Below are 23,159 nucleotides of genomic sequence, written 5' to 3'. Positions count from 1 at the left end.
CAGTATACCTTTATTGTATGGAGTCCATTCACATGCTGCATTTCTCCTTAGGATTTAAGACAACACTAAATAAATAATTTTTAAAGAGAGGGTTTTGTTTTATTTTTACATCTCTTGGCCATCTCCCATGTTGTCTTGAGGTCAAATGAGATGGTGTTGTGAAAATTATTTAAAAACTAAAAACTGTATGAATGTAAAGTTAAGGTGGTTGTTTTTTATTTGAATTTATCTAATATTTTTCTAGTAAAGTTGTGTCTACGTATTTATCAAGGGGCCTCTGTGAGCGTTTTATGCTCAGAGAGCAGAAAATTAGTTTATTAATTTTTAAATTTTTAACTAATTATTAAACTAATAGTTTAAGGAAATATAAATCATCTGTCAATGCTGTTATTTAAAAGAATTATAGGATTTTTTTCTAGAATCTTCTACAATTGCAACACATGATTTTGACTTAAACACGGTTTTTTTTTAGCCATGACAGGCATTTACTCCCGCACCCCACCCGTCAACAACAACAGAAAAAAAAACTAGCAGAAAAGCTCTCCTGACACTAGCAGATTTAGGAATCGTGTTGAAAAACTTAAGTAGTATTGGCTCAAGGTTTGTGGTAATTATAATATTCTATTATGTCCACAAGGGAGCAACCTTATTAGATCCTGAAATTTTGGTGGTCGTGGACCACACAGACTTTCCCCACATTTTGGAAATTATCCAAGACATAAGGAGTCGTAGGAAAATTCACAGTTACAGAGGAAGGCTCCAAATTGTAAATTTTACAGATGTTGATTTATTTATAGTGGGAATCTCCAGGCAATTATTGATTTTATTCTTTATTTTTTTAAATTAAAAAAAGTTTTTTAATTACAGTTTTACAGTTGACGTTCAATATTATATTAGTGTCAGGTGTACAGCACAGTGGTTAGACATTTATATAACTATGAAATGATCCCCCCAATAAGTCTAGTATCCACCTGACACCATACATAGTTATTAGAATGTTATTGACTATTTCCCTGTGCTGTACTTTACAGGCAGTTGTTTTGTAGTTTATTATTTATGGATTTGTCCTTATCCTTTGTGAAGGCCCACTAACTCATATGTGACGCTCCATTGAATACTTTCAGAAGAAACGTTTGTTCTCAACTGAGTTTCCTCTCTCTAGAGGAAATTATGTAGGAAACAATTTTTGAAAGGAACTTACACATTTTACTTGAAATAAAATGGGGTGTGGAAAAAGTTTCTTACAAAAATTTTCTCATGGTTGAGCCACCTAAATGATACACAACACTTATTTTAAAGATGGTTTAAAAATTGTATTGCTATTTGCCATAATAAAATTCTTTTTTCCCATGCTTCCACAGAGTGAACTTGATTTTGGTGTTTTTCCTGTAATTTGAGGAGGAATTTCTGCTTACTTGACATCTTAATTTCTTTTGTGTTAAATTTGACATAACCTCATTAGCAGACTATTTTATAATAGCTAGGTAGCAAGATATACCAGTTACTTCTTAGCACTTTTTAATATCAAGGTCATGTAAAGTCATACTATCTCTGCCCTTTTTTTTTTAAAGTTTGGTTTTCCAGGACCCATAAGCTCCAAGTCACGTAGTTGTTTCACTCTAGTTGTGGAGGGCGCAGCTCACAGTGGCCCATGAGGGGATCGAACCAGCAACCTTGTTAAGAGCACCGCGCTCTAACCAACAGAGCTAAACAGCTGCCCCATCTCTGCCATTTTTAATCAACTATAATACTCGAAAATTTTCTTAACAGAGATTAGAGGTTCTTTCTATACTTGTCTGCTTTATAAATGATTTTTATATAAACAGCTTTGCATTTTGAATTTGATTTAATTATTAAAGTCTTAAGAATACAAATACAACTTTTAAAACTATTTTTAGTGTGTACTTTATGTAAGTAATTTCATGGGATCAGTGGATTAGAACTAATTTTCCATTTACCTATTTGAATCATAGCACAGCGATGGAGGGAAGAAGATGGTATCAAATTTTACTTCTCCTTTACCTTTATGATCTTAATTTTTGAGGGAAGTGCAAATCTAGTAGCTGCCAGAGTCATTAGGGTTCTGCTGTTTTCTCAGATTGAAAAACCCAAGTACATGGAATCACAACTGAACTTTATTAATCAGCAAAGAAACTTCATTACGTCTCTGCATGTTTCTGTCATTAAGATCAGGAATTTGGTTAGTTCCTAACAGTGACAGTTAACTGCTAAATTGCTTGCAGTAATCCATACATAGCTAATATTCATTTTAAAACACCTACGTGTAGATAATACAACACTACTATCACTTTTTATTTTTCAGTTTCAGGTATACAAAACAATGTAATAAGTAGTTAGACATGTATCATTTATACCCCTAACAAAGTGATAACCCCCCTCCCCCAATCTACCAGCTTTCTGACATCGCACACAGCCATTACATTTCCACTGTCTCTATTCCTAATGCTGTACTCCTTTTCTTGTGACGATATATGTGTGTGTGTGTGTGTGTGTGTGTGTGTGTGTATATATGTATATATTAAATTATAGTTGACACTATTATTCAGCTTCAGGTGTACAGCGCAGTGAACAGGCATCTACACCATCCCTGATCCCTGAGGTGGTCTCCCGAATAAGACAAGTGTCCATTGGACACCCTACAAAATCTTTACAACATTATTGATTATATTCCCCAAACGGACTTTCGTATCCCCATGGCAATCTTGTGGTTACTGATTGTGCTTTCTAATCCTCTCACCTTCTCCCTCATCCCCACCCCCCTCCCATCTAGCAACCCTCAGTTTTCCTTCTGTATCTCTGAGACTGTTTCTCATAAGTTCATTCATTTATTCTATTCTTTAGATTCCACATATAAGTGAGATCATATGGTATTTGTCTTTCTCCGTCTGACTTATTTCACTTACCACAATGTTCTCTAGGTCCATCCATGTCATTGCAAATGGTAAGATTTCATTCTTCTTTATGGCTGAGTAATATTCCATTGTATAAATGTGCCACAGTTTCTTAATCCAGTCATCTACCGATGGGCATTTCGGTTGTTTCCATGTCTTGGTTATTGTGTATAGTGCTGCAATAAACATCGGGGTGCATAAATTTTTTTGAATTAGTGTTCTGGATTTCTCTGGATAGATACCTAGGAGTGGAATTGCTGGGTCATAAGGTAGTTCCATTTTCAGATTTTTGAGATACCTCTATACTGTTTTCCATAGTGGCTGCACCAATCTGCAATCCTACCAGCAGTGCCTTTCTCCACATACTTGCCAGCACTTGTTAGTTGATTTATTGGTGGTAGCCATTTTGACTGGGGTGAGGTGGTATCTCATTGTGGTTTTTATTTGCATTTCTCTAATGATTAGTGAGGTTGAGCATTTTTTCATATGTCTGTTTGCCATCTGTATGTCCTTTTTAGAAAAATGTCCTCTGCCCATATTTTATTTGGGTTGTTTGCTTTTTTGGAGTTGAGTTGAATGAGTTTTTTATAAATTTTGGTTATTAACCCCTTATCAGATATATCATTGACAAATATCTTCTCCCATTCAGTAGGATCCCTTTTTGTTTTATTGCTGGTTTCCTTTGCTGTGAAAAAACTTCAGTTTGAAGTAATCTCACATGTTTATTTTTTCTCTTACTTCCCTTGCCCGAGGGGATATATAAGTAAAAATCTTACTCTGGGTAATGTCTGTAAACTTTCTGCCTATGTTTTCTTCTAGGAATTTTATGGTTCCAGATCTTACATTTGAGTCTTTAATCCATTTTGAATTTATTCTTGTATATGGTGTAAGGAGGCGGTGCAGCTTCATTTTTTTGTATGTGTCCAGTTTTCCCAGCACCATTTACTGAATAGACTGTCTTTACCCCAACATAAATTCTTGCTTCCATTTTCGTACATTAAACAATCATATAGGCATGGATTTATTTCTGGGCTCGCTATTCTGTTCCATTGATCTATGTGTCTATTTTTATGCCAGTACCATGCTGTTTTGATTGTTATAGCTTTGTACACTACCAGCACTTTTGAAGTTGATGAAATCAAGGAAGAAAACAAGGGACCAATCCTCTTTAATATTCTTAGTGTTCTGGAATAAAAATAATTCAGCTGTCAAGGGCTTTTTAAAAAACTGTTAGTTTTTGTCACCTGCAATTTTTGAAATCTGAATTCACCTGAGCCAACATCTGCACTTTGAATTTCCATAGTTGCCTAATTAGTTAATAAAAAGTATATCATCTTGAGAAAAAGGACTAGATGTCAGTAGTTTACAGAGTTTTTAGCCAGGTTCTTTTATCTGGGAAAGTGTCTTTTACCAAGATGCTAAAAGAGGAATCAGAGTTTTACATGGAACAATGAAGAAAGAAGACGTTAGGTAGGTAATCATATTAAGTATGTATCCAGTTGAGGAGATAGAATTTGACAAATTTTATGTCAAAAAGACAGGAGAGTCCTGCAAATCAGTAAGAAAAGTTTACATAGCTCAACTTTAAAAAAAGCCAAAAGACTTGAACTGGCACTTCACAAAAGAGGGTATCTAAATGAGTAATAAACATTTGAAAAGGTTCTCTATGCCATTACTCATCAGGGAAATGCAAATTTAAAACACAGTGAAATACTGCCATTCCCTTGACTTTAAGCATAAAAAAGACTTAATACCATGTGTTGACAGGGATGTGGAGCAACAGGTGTAAATTGGGTACAAACACTTTGGAAGTCAGTTTTGCAATATCTCCTAAAGCTAAATGAACTTAATTGTCTTTTCAGATCAGATAAATATTGACAATTTGAACACATCCCGCAGATGTTGATGTCATAGATCTATTCATCTTAATTATACTTGTTAAGTTACAGGAAGTACAGGCCAACCCATGTTACCTCGAGAAATGGGAATATTGCCAGGAACCAAGGAAATTTAGAATGCCCTGCCTGCAAAGAAAGCCCAAACTGTGTGCGTAACTCTTGAGTGCTCTTTTTGTTAACAAAACTCACTCTGCTATCACTTGCCCCACCCACTGTTAATGTAGCTTCGATTTATTCTATTACTATTCTCTCTTTCATAGTTCCTGTTTATTCATAACTTTTGCTCTCCCATCCTACTCTTAGTTTCTTCTTCCTTGGTTTGTCATGACCTTTTCATACCTTTGGCTTCCGTTGAGTTTCAACTTTTATTGCTGACTGGCCTAAACTCTTGGCATTTCCCAAAGGAGAAAATCTGATTGCCTTTTTGCTCTAGGTTATTATGAATTGGCCATCCTTGGTCCATTTATAATTGTATATTTACTTGTGCTTAAAGGATAGTGTGGGGTAGGCAGCATACAAACATAATGTTCTCAAAGTGTATGTCATAATTTTGTATAGTGTTGCCAAATTCGCAAGTTTTTATAATGCTTACTGTACATTTGCTATTAACAATTTAGGTGAGTATTATTGGATTTTCATTTTATTTCTCTATCCCTTGTTAGTCTATAATTTGCTTACATAAAGTTTCTTAAGATAAAAAAAAGATAGTTAACTGGAGTTGAATAACTGTTCCATATCATTACTACAGAAAATATTAAAGAAAATGAGGTTATATACTACAAAAGTCACTTTTTACAATGTTTCAGTATTATGTTTGAATTTTTATTTAATCAAGAAGGAAGATTTCTGACAGTTACTGGGACAGATGGGATTCTGCTTTTTTTGTATTTGATGTGGAAAAGTAATGGTGGGTGGCATGGCTTACACGTATTGACAGCAGTGAAAACTTCTAATTTTGTGGAGTATATTGGACATTAGCTGGGAGAAAATGTTTCTTAAAAAATTAACATAAAACTCCTTTTCATCAAATATATATTTTAGCTAATAGCCTAAAAAGGATTTTGCTTGTGTTGTCTTTGTTGCCTAGTAAATATTCTGGGCTTGTTTGGAATTGAGGGATGAAAGACAGCATTGGGTTAAGAATAATAGGAATAGGTAGCAAAGTAAATGAATGCCCAGCAGGTTAAAATATTGTTCTAGCTGAAAACAAGTCTGTCATTTTTCAGTCACATGGAAAGTCCATGTACTTGATAGACAAGATGTGATCGTTGATAGGAATGCTCATATCACTGTTCATTTCCTAGGCCCGGGTTCTGTTCAGCAGGGGAACATTCCTGGAAGCCTTTTGGCATAGGTGTTATTTCCATTTTGCATAAAAATGAAATTGAATAGATTATGAGAACATTGGTCAGTGAGTGGTAACATTATTCTAAGAACAACCTCATTTTTTTGTAATACCTCTTTTTAGTTAATTTCAACTTTTCCTCATGAAAGCATAGTTGAGTGAGTACTAAAAAAAAAAAAAATCAGTCAACCCCCTTAAAAAAATCTTCCCCATACAATTGTATCTAAAATTCGTAAGTCTTTTGAAACCATTCCTGCAAATAGTTTCATTGGTTAGATTTTATTTCCCCCTTCACTCTGGTTTTTAAAAGTAATATTTGCTTATTATAAGGGAAAAAATTCAAAACTATCTTCAATTTATTGCTCTTCATTTTGGTATATTTTCTTCTTATTCTCTACATTTTTCCCCCAAAACATTATGGAGATAACGAAGTTTATATCCTTTTTTTTCCCCAGTCTAACATCATTTCCTCGTTATAATACAGCTTTGTTAATATTTGTACTGTAATTCTGCTTATTATTAGACCATTAAACTTTATTTTTTTTGTGGTTGCTTTCCAAAAAGATTGCACAGACCTTCATTTCACTGCAACTTTTCCAGCACTGTTAGTTTTTTAACCCTTTCTAAGTGAGATAGATGAAAAATGTTGTGTGACTTTAGTTTTTGTTTTAGTTTTTCTAGAGTAATATGTGATTGCTGTAAATAATTCAAGCAATATAGATAATGCTGAGAATTACAAAACAGGGAAGAAATGAAAATTCAGGCCTTACAGAAATGACCACTGTTCATCATTGGTAAAGATTCCTTCCAGATATTTCTTTGCATGTACAGCCTTACAGTTTTACATAAGTAATACCGAATTGTTTTGTAGCTTTTCCTCCACTAACAGTAAGTTCTGGGTATCTTTTCATATTTGGTACAGATCTCGATTTTTCCCCTATCCCTAAGAAAAGAATGCATATATTTTATAGAAGATTTAGGTTTGAGACCAAAGCCTCAGAGTAATAAAGAATGTTCATTTGCTGACCATTGTTTTATGTGCATAAGTTTCTTTTAGGATCCTTGCAAAGAAAAATTAATGGTTCAGATCCCCTGGCCAAATATAATCTTAACATTTCAACAATCCCACGAATACTACTTTAGCATATTAAACCTTTTTCTTTTACTGGGTGGGACATTTAAGTGAGCTTCAAAAAGTAGTATTAACTGTTTTGCTACTGTTAGCTCTTTGCAATTAGATAAAAAGAGTGGAATTGTGGCCTTTATATTCTGTGCCTAAGGAACTTCCTTCTAACAGAAAATATACATTGGCCCTTTTTTTCAAGGAGAAACCATAAAATAAGAAAGTTAAAGAGTACTGTTGGTATTTTGTTAAATCTGTTGCTACTGCTTCTGCTGCTGCTTTTTTATTTTCCCCTATGTAAGTGTTCCAGGAGTAGAGATATAAAAAAATATCCTGACTTTGTGGGGGATGAAGAGGCAATGGTAGCTAACATTTATTAAGCACTTATGATACAAGTATTACAAAGTATTATTAAAGATTTCTTCACTATAAAGCACACTTCCTATATCCTTGTCTACTTCAAGTTCAACTATTTCAAAATAGTATCTCCTTACAATAGCTATATGCTAGAACAAAAGACCCCATTAAGTAATGGATAGTAAATGAACATGGAAGCTCATAGCAGTTTAGTGTAACTGTATTTCTACCTCTAACAGGGCCTTATAAGCAATGAAGGAACTTGATCCTAAAGAAAATAGGGAGCCAAATAGGATTTCAAACAGGAAGTAAAGAATCAGATGTCTGTTTTTAAAGGATTACTTGGCTACACTAGAAAGGATTTCAAAAGGAACAGACTCAAAGCAATTAGAAAGCTGGAGGATTTATCCACAGGAGACACTCAGTGACCAGAACTAGAGAATGGCAACTGGAAAATAGAGAAAGGGACAGATTTGAGAGAAGTAGAAGCAAAGTCTCTGGATGTTTAGTCATCATAGAATAATGATTAATATCATGGACACTTGAATCTGGGATTAAATCCTGGCTCCCCTGCTTACCAATTGTGTGATTCTGAAGACATTACATGAAATCACCTATAATACGGGTGTAATAATAACAGTACCCATTTCACATATGCTATTACTAAACAGATTAAATGAGATAATGCACATAAAGCATTAACATTATGCCTGGCACAAAGTAAATATCCTAAGTATTAGCTTTTACTGTTGTTACAATTTATCCAAGGTGGCTGTCTGGAATTAATATATAAACATCTATTTAAAGTTTCTGAACTCTTTCATCTGCTCTCCTCTCCCAGCAAAACAAAAGATCTCCCTCATCCTTTACTTTTGCTTTCTAGAGCTGGGGGGAGAGGGAATTGTTTAACAGACTTCCTTTATACAACCTCATTTGATTGATCTAGTTATTTCTCACGTTCGTTTTAACATCACTAAGAAAAAAGACAATTGGACCTCTAGACTCCCTCAAAGGAGGAATAGTACAACTTATGATATTTTAAATCCCAACCCTATTTATTAAATTGCTCTCTTGATTATGCCTTGCTTCTCATGTGGCTTGCTTTAAAATAGTAATATTGAAGGTAGATGTGTGGATGCTCATGACATAACAAGCTTATTTGCTTTTATTACAGGTTTCAGAATTTCAATTTCTGAAAATGCTCCATTGTTCTTATATTAACATTCAATCTTGTATTTCTCTCTTCCCATAATTAATATGGAAAAAGATTGTATAGTTTGGGGGTAGGGGGGACTATGCCACTATTAACTAGATAATTTTTGACACCATGAGGAAGTTCTTTATTGAGCCAGATGGAAAGATATAACACAATTCATTCAGAAAACCAACATTTATAATGTATCAGATGAGGAGAGGTTAAATCCACAATGATTTCCAAGAAACTGCAGCACCTCACAAATCAAAGAAATTTTAAAAATGTATTTTAAAAAGTGGTAGTAAAGAGGGTTTTATCATGCTCTCACTGTCTAAATAAAGCCCAGTGGCAATACAATTAACTTCATTGAGAAGAATATTTGCTTATCATCAAGATACTTAAATCATAGTGGAAAACGGAACATTTGCTCAGATTAGTCCTAGAGAGATTTTTTTTTCATATCCTAGTCATTCTTGTATCATACTTTAAAAAACAATATCAAATATAACATCATTTGAAGGTCATTTATGGAACTTGGTTATTCATTTTGCATTTTCTTCTATTAGAGCATGAGATGAGCTTTCCTTTACAGAAATATCTAAATAGGCAAAGGGTTGGAGTGAGATAAGGCTGGAAAGGTTAAGGAGGGCCTTATCGGACACCCCAGTGAAGTGTTAAAAGAATGCTAGAAGGGTAGAAGAAAATAAGACACTGCCTATCACTATCCGAAGTACTAAAACAATGCCCAAATATAATGTGGTACAGTAATAGAGGGTAACAGCAGCTGTCCCCGCTCTCTCCTTGATTCCCAACCTTCCTTTCTGGTACTTAAAATTTAAGGCTTTGGATTCCATAATATAGCCTTGTATCTACAGAGGGAAATTAGTAAACTACCAAGTCCTTCCTTTGTACCAAAAGCTAAGTTACAGAGTGTCAAATATAGCTTATTTAGAATCATATTTTTTTTATCACAGGTTGGAAGTTAATTTCTGTTTTTTGTTTGTTTGTTTACCGTGTTTCTTGCTGGGGAGTGTCATTAGGAAACCAATAAGTTTTTCAAAAGCCAGGTGCTATTAAAAAAAGAAGCCAATCCTTTTGCTATATTTTATACCACTGCTTGTGGGGTATAGATGAGCTGATGAACAGACTGCAGAATAATATATATATTTATCTCCCACATTATTAAACCAAACTGTAAAATTTAGCTGTGACTTTAGTAGAGTTTTCAAATCAATTCTTAGGTATTTCTGGTGTTTTATTAAATTCATAACTTTGAACTATATGATTTAATTTACCATGCTTTTCATTTTTCTCAAAAAGTCGAGATACAGAGAGTACAGGTACATGTAAAGGAATTAGTCTAAAGGTTACTCTTAACCCTTTGACCAATAGTAACCTTTGTTTCAGCTTTCCAAGTAGTAGGCTGCTACTTGAAAAATGCTTCTGACCCCCTCTAGTGGCCAAAATATTGTGCTTTTTTTTTTTTTTTTTTTTTTTTTTTTTTTTTTTTAATTAAAAGGAATATTGTAACAAAGGGGTATGGTCTCATTACTGTAGTATTTAAAAGAAGTAAACCTTGTTCAATATAGGGCATATTCAATAAGTGCTTCATTGCACCAAAATGGTTGAATGTTATATTTATGTAAAACGTGTTCAGGAATACTGCTTACAAACTCACAAATTTGAGAAAGTTTTTTGCAAAGCAATTCATATGAGGGAACATAAAGTAGATATAGTGAAAGGGAAAAATATAGAGGGTGCCAACAAAATGTATACACATTTTAAGAAAGCAAAACTGTATTAAAATTGTAATACTCAATATATACCGATAACAAAAGATGAATACAAGTCACGTTTAACTTCTGCAATTACAAGAGGTGCTCAAAGTGGTTCCCATCAACGTCCAGACACTTCTGATTACAACGAACTACTGATTGAGCAATGTTGACCAAAGTGTCCACTTATATACATTTTTTTTGGCAGCCCCGGTATTCCTACAGTAATTGTATTTGAATTCTGTCTTACTAATTTTAGGTAGAATTTGGTGTTTTCAAAATACTATATTGATGTTTAAGTCTTGCATGAAGCAGGAAATTGAGAGGGTAGATTCATTTGGCTTTAAACTTCGAATTGTTTGGTAAATAAAATTTGCTTTCAATATAACATTTTGATTGTAAATTTTGGGGTCATTTGTATTTAAATGGGCCATTGAGATTAATTTCTTTAGAAATGAATGACATATAGTTATCAAAGTTAATTTCTGAAGTATGTTATATGTTTAACCTGTTACAGATAGAGTCTTCTTATTTTTTATTCCATCCTTATGTATTTAAATCTAATGAAAAACTTCACTAAACTAGTACAACAATTAAAATGTCAAAACACTACACTTAGAAAGTTAGCACTATTGTCAAAAATAATAAGAAACTACCATCAATAAAACAAAAAGGGATCCTACTAAATGGGAAAAGATATTTGCCAATGACATATCCGATAAGTAGTTAATATCACAAATTTATAAAAATACTCAACTCAACTCCAAAAAAACAAACAACCCAATTAAAAAATGGGCAGAGGACATAAAGAGACATTTTTCTAAAAAGGAAATACAGATGGCAAACAGACACATGAAAAAATGCTCAATTCAACCTCACTAACCATCAGAGAAATGCGAATAAAAACCACAATGAGATACCACCTCACCTCAGTCAAAATGGCTATCATCAATAAATCAACAAGTACTGGCGAGGATGTGGAGAAAAGGGATCCCTTGTGCACTGCTGGTGGGATTGCAGGTTGGTGAAGCCACTGTGGAAAACAGTATGGAGGTATCTCAAAAATCTGAAAATGGAACTACCTTGTGATCCAGCAGTTCCACTCCTAGGTATCTATCCGGAGAAATCCAAAAATAATTATGCACCCCTATGCTTATTGCAGCACTATATACAATAGCCAAGACATGGAAACAACCGAAATGCCCATCGGTAAACGACTAGATTAAGAAACTGTGGTACATTTACACAATGGAGTATTACACAGCCATAAAGAAGAAAAATCTTACCATTTGCAACAACATGGATGGACCTAGATAACATTATGTTAAGTGAAATAAGTCAGAGAAAGACAAATACCATATGATCTCACTTATATGTGGAATCTAAAGAAGAGAATAAGTGAATGAACTAATCAGAAACAGTTTCGGAGACATAGAGGAAAAACTGAGGGTTGCTAGATGGGGGGTGGGGATAAGGGAGAAGATGAGGGGATTAGAAAACAGTCGGTAACCACAAATGGTCACGGTGTTATGAAACTTAATTTGGGGAATGTAATCAATAATGTTGTAAAGATTTTGTAGGGTATCCAATGGACACGTGTCTCATTAGGGAGACCACCTCAGGGATGATGTAGATGCCTGATCACTGCACTGTACACCTGAAGCTGAACAATAATGAATGTCAACTACAAATTTATATATATGTATGTATATACTTACAAGAAGCGGAGTACAGCATTAGGAATAGAGACAGTGGAAATGTAATGGCTGTGTGCGATGTCAGAGGGATAGTGGATGGGGGAAGAGGGGTTGACACAGTGTGAGGGATATAAATGATAAACGTCTAAGTATCACTTTGTTTTATGCACCTGAAACTAATAAAATTAAAAAAATAAAATAAAATAAAAAATAATAAGAAACTAAAGCTAGTTTAGGTAAAGAACGTAGCTCAATATGTTTGTTCCAGGACGTTATTTGATAGAAAGTCATTTCTTATAAATTATATGATAGTTGTAATTAGAATTCTCTTTTGGTGGGATTCTGTTATATTGAAACAAGCTTACCTTTTTCTCTATATCTACTTTGTTGAGATACAATTTAACATTCTTAAAATGTATCTATTTTGATTGGACAGTTGAGTTTTGACAATTATACCCTGTGCTTTACAGTTTTTTTGTAGTCAGTGCCCCTGCTGCACCCTGGCCTGCTTTCTTTTGTCATAGAATAGTTTTGCCTTTTTAAAAATTAAAAACATCAATTTTCTTGAGGTGTAATTTACATACAATAAAGTACATGGCTTTACCCTTTCATTAATAGTTTCTCTGGTACCAAAATACTTATTTTGCATCATCGCAACGGCATTGCTTAGCTTTGAGATGTAGAGTGGTGTATAGTGGTGTAAGTCTTAGAGAAGAGCTTTGATTCCACATAAAGTTTACATGTAACTTGTTAGTAAATTAACAGTTAAGATATTGCAATACCTTTTATAGAGTATTTTATAACCAACATCATTAAAGTATGACAATTTCACTTTGACTATTTGTTGACCTGTATATACTGGAAGTTTGAATTTTAAGACTGCTTGTTTTCACATGGATGAATTTCTAGTGTCTGCCTGAAGATACTCATTTCTTTTTCATGAGTTGTTTTGCTACTTTGGTTATGGGTTCCTTCTCCTCCTTCCACCTACTAATTTTCTCCTCCTCTCCCTTTTCCTTGGAATATTAAACTTAAGTTAAATGAAGTGATACTGAACTGGAAAAATGTTTTGAACTAGTGTTTACATAAAAATAATAGCAAAATTTTATTTATTAATTAAATCAGTATAAAAGCTTGATATTCTTGTACCTAAAAAAACATTGTCCAATGAGAATAATACATGGGTAAACCAGTTTCTATATAGGAAATATAATGGATTTTCAGGAACCAGAGCATAGAAAATGTAGAATGTCAGTGGAAATATTTTCTGCAATACATTGTACTTAACTTTAATGATTCTTAATCTTGAAAATCAAGTAACCTAAAACAACTTCTAATTGCTGCTACTAGGTGTGATACCAAAAATGATTAAATGTTATTTTAGCATTTAAGTTCAATAACTAGGACTAAAATTATGCACAGTGCTTAAAAAAGAATAACAGTAGAAAGTAATCAGAGATCCTGACACTTGAGCCGGTGTCAGGTACTTAGAAGTTGTTTTTTTCAAATATTCAATTCCTTTGTCTATTTTATTGGTACTGCATTTGTCTTAGGGAGGGTGGAATATAAAATTGATGCTCTGATGGGTACCAACCCCATTAAAATTAGACAAAAGTATTATTACACTGCTAAGTCTACTTATACCCTATCATCCAACAGTTCAGTTTTTTTCCATGGTGTGATTACTTAACAAACTGGCAAAATTGAGAACTGTTTTTTGTGACATGAACCGTCGAGGTGGCTACAAAAATTAAAACGATAGTCTTCTTCCAGAAGATCCAAGTCCAGTAGTAATTATAAAATGTAAATATAATAATTGAGTGATAAATGCCACAATCATGGCATGTAAAAATGATTGAGAATACAGGCACAAATTGCCTGGTATAATAGGAAAGGCTCAATTGAGACAATCGTAAGTGATAGTGTTGGAAATTGTATTACAAAGAAATAGTACAGGAAGTTTTCCTCTTACTACCTTTTTTGCCCTTGTTCTATCCAACTTTTTTAACAACCTTATTATTTTATAGGAAAACTTCTGTTTTCTCTTAAGTATTTTCTCCAGTTTTATTGAGATGTACTTAACATATAACGTACTTAAGGTAATAAATATATATGTATATATACATAATGAATATATATATATATATATATATACATATATACATAGTGAAATGATTATGACAGTAAGTTTAGTTAATGTCCATCATCTCACATACAGTTTTTTTCTTATGATGATTAGGTATTTTTTATTTAATTTTTTTTTCATGTAGTTTACTTTTCTTTTTAGACTGAATCTGGTTATGGATCTGAGTCCAGTTTGCGTCGACATGGCTCAATGGTGTCACTCGTATCTGGAGCAAGTGGCTATTCTGCAACATCCACTTCTTCATTCAAGGTTTGTGGTTGGGAATGCTTTAAGTTAAGGCAACATAAGTTGAATTTAATACAGAATGTTATGAACAGAACTTATTTGATAGTTTTTTTGGAAGAGCTTTTCTACAATGTAATTTATTTGAAGTTGTTACAGAATAGTTTTTTAAGGGGTGAAATGCAGGACTCATACATATAGAAAATTAACACATGTCAAAGATTTTATTTCATTCATTAATAGATAAGATGTAAAGAAAAAAATTGGTTCAAAGGAGAACCTGAAGAATACCAAAATGCTTTTGCTAATATATACAAAAACTGGTCAGTATCCACAGATTAGTAACTAGCATATCACAACTGGACCCAAGTTCATTTGCATATCTATGAACAAGAATCATTTATATTACTCTCAGTTTTCTACTACTTAAAGAATTATAAAATAGCTCAAATAAAATGAAATCAGATACTTCTATATGATTAGACAACACCCTCTCCTAAAGGTTTCTAGATGCTAGAGGTTCCATAGATGACTCTCACCATTCTTTTGTAAGGATACCCAGTAATATTTTTACCCATTTCAAAGTCTTTCACAGTTTTTCCCCACAATGTCAATAATTTGAAAATAGTAAATGTTATATTAGTAAATTGTCAGGCTTATTTGTTGTTCTCTTATTTCCTTTAGGCTTATCACTAGCCATGTTAAGTTAATTTTAACAGGAATATTACATTAAGCTTGATAGCTCTCCCCATCACATGGCCCTCATTAGTAAGATGTAGACCTTAAAAGCTGATGAAATATCCTAGGACTAAATAAATTCAAGTTTTGTTAACTTGGATTACATCCCCCCACCCACCCCTTTTTGTGTTTTGCAGAAAGGTCACAGTTTACGTGAGAAATTGGCTGAAATGGAAACCTTTAGAGATATCCTATGTAGACAAGTTGATACTCTGCAGAAGTTCTTTGATGCCTGTGCTGATGTTGTCTCCAAGGATGAACTTCAAAGGGATAAAGGTTAATTAGGCTATTACCACTATTTTTACTTGGAGAATGAATGGATTTAAAGCCTCTTGATCTTAAAGGGTAATGTCTTTAACTGATAAAGGTAATTATAGTCACTTGCTGCAAACCCCCAATGTAACAGATTTCCGTGTCCATATAACTGTACTTTAGTAACATCTTAATTAATCTGATCACTCATACCAGATTCCATTGAAGATTTTTAAACTCTTTATTATATTTAAAAATATAATGTCTGTCATCTTGGTAATATGGGGCATTTTACATGGTTATGACTAACAGATTTGCCCCATGATGAGTCTTAGAGACAAGCGTAGGTTTATGTTAAATTCTCCATTCTGGAATCAGTTGATCTCTTTCCCCCTCTGTCTTTTTCCTCTCCTCCCTTCTTTCTCTTTTCACCTTTCTCTCCCTCTCCATCACTCTCCCTTCCTCGGCCTTTCTTACATGTAAGAAGAAAATAATAGTAGAGCTACATACACATTTGCAAATAGTTTTTAGTGATTTTTTTTTAAGAGAGATATCTTCAGTTAACTTAGTTTTAGTGTGTGTTTTCAACTTTTCCTTTGTTACTACTAAAGAGATTACTGATGTCAACATCTGTTCTTCAGTTTCAGTTTTTCTTACTTGCTCTGAAGGCAGAAATGAACTACTCACAGAATTATTACTAAATAGCACTAAGTTTATTCCTTGTGTAACTAGGTTGCTTGATGTTGTTTCACTTCTTGGTTTTATTAAGTGTATTTGATCTGAATTCAAATTCTTTCTATCTTCTCTGTTCTTTGTTCCCTTTTTCTGTGTTCTTTGGGATTAAGTAATTTTTTATAACTCTGTTTTTTTATCTCCTTTGTTTGCTTTTTAGTTATAACTCTTATTTTAGTGGCTACTTTAGGGTTTATAATATGCACATTTACCTTATCACAGTCTACCTTCAAGTAATAAACCCCACTTCAAGTAATATATCACAAATACTTTTCACTACCCCATTTGGATACTGTTTTCTGAAATCATTTCAAATAGTTCTTTCCCTCACCTCCATATTTCCCTCACTTGTATGTGCTGTCAGTACTCTACCGAATACTCGAAAGAACTTGCTGTCAATCTCCAGGGTTCTCATTCTATATAGCACTCTCCTCTTCAGTACTCTGTCTTTGTCTCTCTGGACTCTCAGCCCCATTTCTTCATCCAAAAGAGAGGACTGGACTCCTCCTGGGCTCCTCCTTACTCTACAGCTTGGAAACTCTACTAAGGCAATAAGTTGGACAATCATAGGGCTTCATTTGTTCCTAGACACTTGAGGATCACTTTGTTGCCTAAAAATCATTTCATTTATCTTGTCCAGTTTTTAGTTTCATGCTAGAGGGTAAATTCAGTTCTTTACTCCATCTTGGCCAGAAGAAGCCCACATTCTTCTTAAAATTTAGACAAAATTAACTAGTCTTGAAGTTCTTTATATTTCATACACTTCAAGTTTTTGGTTCTTTAACACTTAATGTTTATTTCTCTAAAAATAAAAGCAGTTGAACTTCTATTTCTCCTTCATTTATTAAAAATGTATATAATTGTTCATTGGAATTCACACAAGATTGGTCCCAGCTGATACCATAATCTGCATAAGCTCAAGTCCCTTATATAGAATGGTGTAGTATCTGCATGTAACATACATACATCTTCCCAAATGCTTTAAATCATCATCTCTAGATTACTTATAATACCTAATACAATATTAATGCTATGTAAATAGTTGTTATAATGTATTGTTTAGGGAGTAATGACAAGAAAAAAAGTCTGTACATATTTAGTACAGACAAAACCATCATAGGCCTAACTTATGTCGTACATGTCAGCAATAACATAACATTGTTTTACTTTAATATTTTTAATTCACGGATAGTTGAATCCATGGATGAGGAACCCACAATACAGAGGGCTGACTGTAAATACCCTTTTTATCAAATTAAACAGGAAACATCAGCTTTATTTCCTTACAAATATCCCTTTAAACAAAAACAAGATATATACAGTTGGATTCCTTGTTTATTTTTAAATGGCCCATATCAATAGCATATAGCATTTGAAGGACAGAAGTGATAATGGAAAGAGTAAAAGTTAGGATGCAATTATAACCATGTTGTATAGAAAATTTGAGTAAGGATTTTAAATACTATTCATGTTTGAATAAATAACAGTGATAGACTAATGCACCAGTTTGCTAGGGCTGCCATCATGAAGTACCATAGACTGGGTGGCTAAAACAACAAAAATGTATTTTCTCACAGTTCTGGAGGCCAGAAGTCAGATCAAGTTGTTGGCAAGGTTGGTTTCTTCTGAGGGCCATGAGGGAAGGATCTGTTCTAGGCCTTTCTCCTTGGCTTGTGGATGTCCTTCTTTCCCCTGTGTCTTTATATTGTCTTCTGTAAGTGTCTGTTTCCAAGTTTCTTCCTCTTATAAGGACACTGGTCCTATTGGACTAGGGCCCACCCTAATGACCTCATTTTAACTTGATTACCTCTTCGAAGAACCTGTCTCCAAATACAGTCACATTCTGAAATACAGGGGAATTAGGACTTTGAATTATGAATTTGGTAAGTGAGGGACAGAATTCAGCCCATAACAATTAATTTTTCTGTAAATGCTGTTTTAAGAAATACTGATGTTTTAAGAATACATGCTGGGTAAAGGTGAAGTAATGACGTGGACCTTCGTTTTCTACTTTGACTGTAGATTAGAGTTGCTGACCTGAGTCTAAGGATCTCTATAGGTGCACTTTCATTAAGTTATCAAAACTAAGTCTGTGACATATAGAATTTTAAGAATCACTGTTTTTCATTAAGTGTGTCATTGAAATGGTAACAGGAAACTCTCATTTTATTTTAGGTGATTATATAGGTTTTAGGTTTTCATATAAAATGTTTTATCAGAATTGTTAGTAAGGCAATCTTAACCTGACCACCACTTCCACACATACTTCAGTAAGGTTAATTAACCCTTTAAGATTTAGACACTCGGGGGTTACAGAAGTAGAAGGCATTACCTTTAATCTAAACATACTGCTTGATTTTAAAACAGGACATATATACGACGTTAAAGGAAAGGTTCTTCTAATCTTGCTCTTCTATTCATTGTCAGTTTGATGACTTGAAGCAGATTAACATTTCTCCATATCTGTTTCCTCAACTATAAAATGGATGTTATATCCAGCATATACGGTTGTGAGAATTAAATTAGACTATATATGTTAACACTGTGCTTATCAGTAAATACATACATACATACATACATACATACACACACATATACATACATAAAAGCTGCTATTATTAGTGTAGTTAATTTGCAGGGTTAAGGAAAGCAGGAATGTGCTAGATCCAGAGGTGGAATTCAGCATAATAGATGTGAGTGTTGGTGAAGGACACTGGTCTGATGGAGATGGAGGGTTTATATTAGCATAGTGGTTTCAGTTCATGTCATATTATCACTTAAAGGCGCTTCAGGGATGGACAAGGAGTACATGGCTGGGACAGGAAGGGGGAAGGCCACTCTTTTAGCCAGAGCAGCTCTTGTTTTCATCAGTTTTACATACTGATCATTAGGCTAAAATAAAAGGTTGAAAATCCTATTTGGTGGTGCTAGGCTATTGGATGGTCAGAGATATGAAAGTGAATCTTTAGTAATTCAAAGTAGATACTAATGAGATGAGTGAAGTGCAAACCTTTCTATATTTAAGAGCAGTTAATCCGAGTAATATTGAGTCAAGGTTAGAATCTTGTCTGATTTTGAATACTGATTTAAAAACAGAGGAGTGTGCTGTGTTAATGAATTTCTTAGAATTGACCATATTCACAAATGATTGATGAGACAATGAAGGTGCACAGAATCTGGGAATCTGATTAATCTTGGGTGAAGGTGTCTGCAGAGACTTCAGGATGGTTATTCGAGTCTGTAGGAATGATGGACTTAGAAAAGTGTCTGTCAGACATTGATATCAGTTAGCTGGGTAGAAATGAATAGTAGGTGTTAGTAGATAATAGTAGCTTATGATTTGAAAAAGTTGTTATAGATGAGTAGCAAAATTTTCAAGTGATGAAAAAATGAAATAGCCCAGTAATTAGAAAATGGCAGTACAGAATAAAGGTATTTTCCATGGGGATTCCTACCATTTAGTCAACGAAGGGAATAAGGATTAGGAATTGGCTTTGCATCTGTTGGAGAGACAGCTAAAGTAGATGATATGTTCTTTGTAGAGTCAAATTACCCCTGAGGTAAAGAGATATAGGCAAGAAGTATGACATTTAGAATGAAGATTCATTCTGCAGAAAGGGAGTTCCTCAAAAGATAATAAAATAAAGAAGCCATAAAAAAACTTGATAGAAAGCAGAGAATAAGGTTGGAGGCTGAGGTTTAGAAATTTGCATTAAGAGTGGATAAATAGTGCAGAGGATTTAAGTATGTTAGGCAGTAGAAAAGAGATGGTACACAGAACAGAGGTATGCAGAAAGAGAGAACACAGGAGATTTTTTTTTTTCTGGAATTGGGTTAAAGGGATGTCTAAACACAGACACACTGGGATTAATGAAAATTGATATCACATCCGTAGGCCATATTTTCCCTGCATATTCAGAAATGGTAAATTTCAGAACTCTCAGAAGCAATCTAAGGTATGCTCTGCATGGAGATTATCCCCTACAGTCCTGTTCAGCCCTTCTAGGCCTCTGGTAGAATTATGAAATTGCCCCAACGTAGGTAAGAAGAGACAAGAAGACTAAAGGACAAAATAATTCATATCTTCATACTATACCTTACACGAATAAGAGTGGGTACAGTTTTTATAATAATGTATTAAAGACATGCTATAGCATATTTTTTGGGCATACCTTGATAACCCCTGAAAATACAAAGATGAATGAGATCTGTACTGACAGAATCCAGGGTATATTGATTCAGTTAAGCATAAGAATAAACTGCTTAATTTCTATTTCCTTTCATACTAACATCCTTAAATATATTTTATTTAGTGGTAGAAGATGATGAAGATGACTTTCCTACAACACGTTCTGATGGAGACTTTTTGCATAATACCAATGGCAATAAGGAAAAGTGTAAGTAGTACATTTCTGCCTCTCGGCTGGGTAAAATATGCTTTCTAAAGTTATGTAATAACTAACTATATAACAAAAATAATTATCTGAGTCATTTTTAAAAAGCTGTCGAACTGCTGGAAATGGAATTTCTTCTGGAAAAGGCATGTAGGTAAAATACACATTCTGACATTAAATAATAATGATCGCTAATTATGTAACAAAGACTCATTCTAAATTCCAGACGTTGGCCTACTTATTTCAGTAGTAGTTACGAGAATCACTTTCTAGAACTGAAAAAGTTTATTTCTTAGGGGTTAGCACTGTAATAGAACTCAACTGTTTCTTTAGAATATATTTCTTTCTGTTTAATGTTCTTTTTACACTCCACTTAAAAAACAGTGTTGAAAAGTATGTTATATAAACAGTGTTACAGGAAAATTATTGAACTAGCTCTAATTTCACAGCACGGTTGTTTATAGAGCAAGGAACAAAGCAGTTTGTTTCATATACCAGTTTATTATTTGTTGCTCTATTTAGGATGGCTAACTCATTAAATAAAATTGTGAATTGTTCATTAGAAACCTGTGATTTGTGACAAAATGGATGAACCTGAAGGACATGATGCTAAGAGAAATAAGCTAAAGACAAACACTGCATGGCATCACTTGTATGTGGAATTTTAAAACAAAACCAAACAAATTAGAAACCTATGATTAACAGTCAGTGCTTCTGGTTTGACATGGCCTAAGAAAAAGCTGGAGTGGATTCCTAAAATTTTTTAAATTTACAAATAAGCCTTTGTGGAAAAAAATAAGTTAATCTAATTGTTATTTTTGCTGCACTTCTGATAGAATATGAAGTAAAATCCGTGACTATGGCATATTTTCAAATAATTTTTTAAAATTTATATGCATGGAAATAATCTGTTTCAGAGATGGGAGTTTCCATTAAAGTAAAATTTAATGCTTTTCTCCCCCATCTTTTCCTTCTTTCCTCTTCTTGTTTCTTATTTTCACATGGCTCTCTACTTTTTCCTTATAACCCACACCTCTCCAAGTTTGCACAATACTAGCTTCTTAGTTCAAAGTTGTCCTTATAACTTGGGACTGAAATGTTGAATCTTATCCAGATTTATATATCTTTATGGAATTAAAGGCTTATTTTGGGGAAGTTCTTTTTGTTACATTTTAATTTCACAATGAATAATCTGCTTTAATAGAAACAAATATTTCAAAAAATATTTTATTTGAATATTGGGGAAATTATTGAAAGAAATTGGAAAACTTACAGGTCCAATCTTCCATTCCACATATACTCAGCTACCACACCTACATTCCTCAAAAGAGAATGGAAGCTTATTTTCTGTAGAAATTGAACTGGAGAGTTCTAGATTCAGGAATACCTGGCACAGCAAAATATAGGAGTATTGGTCTATCAATAAAATTTACACACTGATTATTGAAATCTAAGAGTCTCACCATTTTTCTTATCTCCAAGAACTCTGGGAGCCAGGGACTATGAAAGTTTACATACTGAAAGATGCAATCCCCAGCTCCCTCTTCTTACTCTGTTTCAAGAATACCTATCAACCAGACATGTATTTTCTGGTACAGAATTAGAAGGTAAATCTGAAGACACTGAATGGACACAGAGAAAGAAGACCTATAAATAGAGATTTTCAAGGGTCCATCATGAAAGAGCTGTCTTACTACCAGATCATCCTTTGAAGTCCACTAGTTTAAAAGCCCTGCTGGTATACACGGTGTTTCCAGTACCTAACTCTTAAAGGTGAATAGTTAGCCAGATATCCAGACATTTGAGGAAAGCCTCTAACATCTCTTTTTTGAAGAGAGACTTGAAACCAAGCATTGCAATACAGGGTTGTTACTGTCATTTAGAAAAATATCCTACACAAGATGTCTCCATAATTTTTTAAATCATGAGTCATGTTTTAAGTACACTTGTGGAATTCACTGTCTAAAAAATTGCTTTCTTAGTGTTGATAGAAATTAACTCTTGTTAATCACCATAGATGGAAAGTAACTTCCTATGCCTAACCTCTAGAAATAAATTAGTCAGAATTATTGTATATAACCTGGTAATGTAAGCAGAACGTGTAGTCTTTAAATCTGGTACAACTTGTGTTTAGGTAGTCTGTGATTAGAGTGTGTCACTCATCTCTCAAATACTGACAGGGTCTTAGTGCTAGATCTCAGTGGCATCTTCAAAAAATTGTAGTGAGTCTCACCACTAAGGCTATCATTAAAATTAGGTTTACATCACATACTGTGATAGTATATTAAAGTTTTAAAAATTTAGAACTAGCTTGCCAACCTGCTACTAAACGGTAACTATTATAAGAATAGGGTTGGGGTGGGGGTAGTGAAG

At 33.7% G+C, this 23,159-nt stretch overlaps 1 protein-coding gene across 3 annotated transcripts in view; it reads left to right on the top strand.

The window, feature by feature from the left end:
* CERT1 (ceramide transporter 1) overlaps window positions 1-23,159 on the top strand; it is a 95,849-nt gene that overhangs the window by 33,245 nt on the left and 39,445 nt on the right. For all 3 annotated transcript variants that reach the window (XM_019728139.3, XM_074328817.2, XM_019728140.3), the window contains 3 exons: window positions 14,590-14,697; window positions 15,546-15,684; window positions 20,706-20,789. In XM_019728139.3, the coding sequence (XP_019583698.3) occupies window positions 14,590-14,697; window positions 15,546-15,684; window positions 20,706-20,789 (331 nt within the window). The remainder of the gene's footprint in view (window positions 1-14,589; window positions 14,698-15,545; window positions 15,685-20,705; window positions 20,790-23,159) is intronic.

This window comes from Rhinolophus sinicus, chromosome 3 (genome assembly GCF_057876585.1).
Source record: "Rhinolophus sinicus isolate RSI-liver-muscle chromosome 3, RSI-T2T, whole genome shotgun sequence".
NCBI classification, from domain to species: Eukaryota; Metazoa; Chordata; class Mammalia; order Chiroptera; family Rhinolophidae; genus Rhinolophus; species Rhinolophus sinicus.
This window is presented reverse-complemented; position numbering and strand designations above follow the sequence as displayed.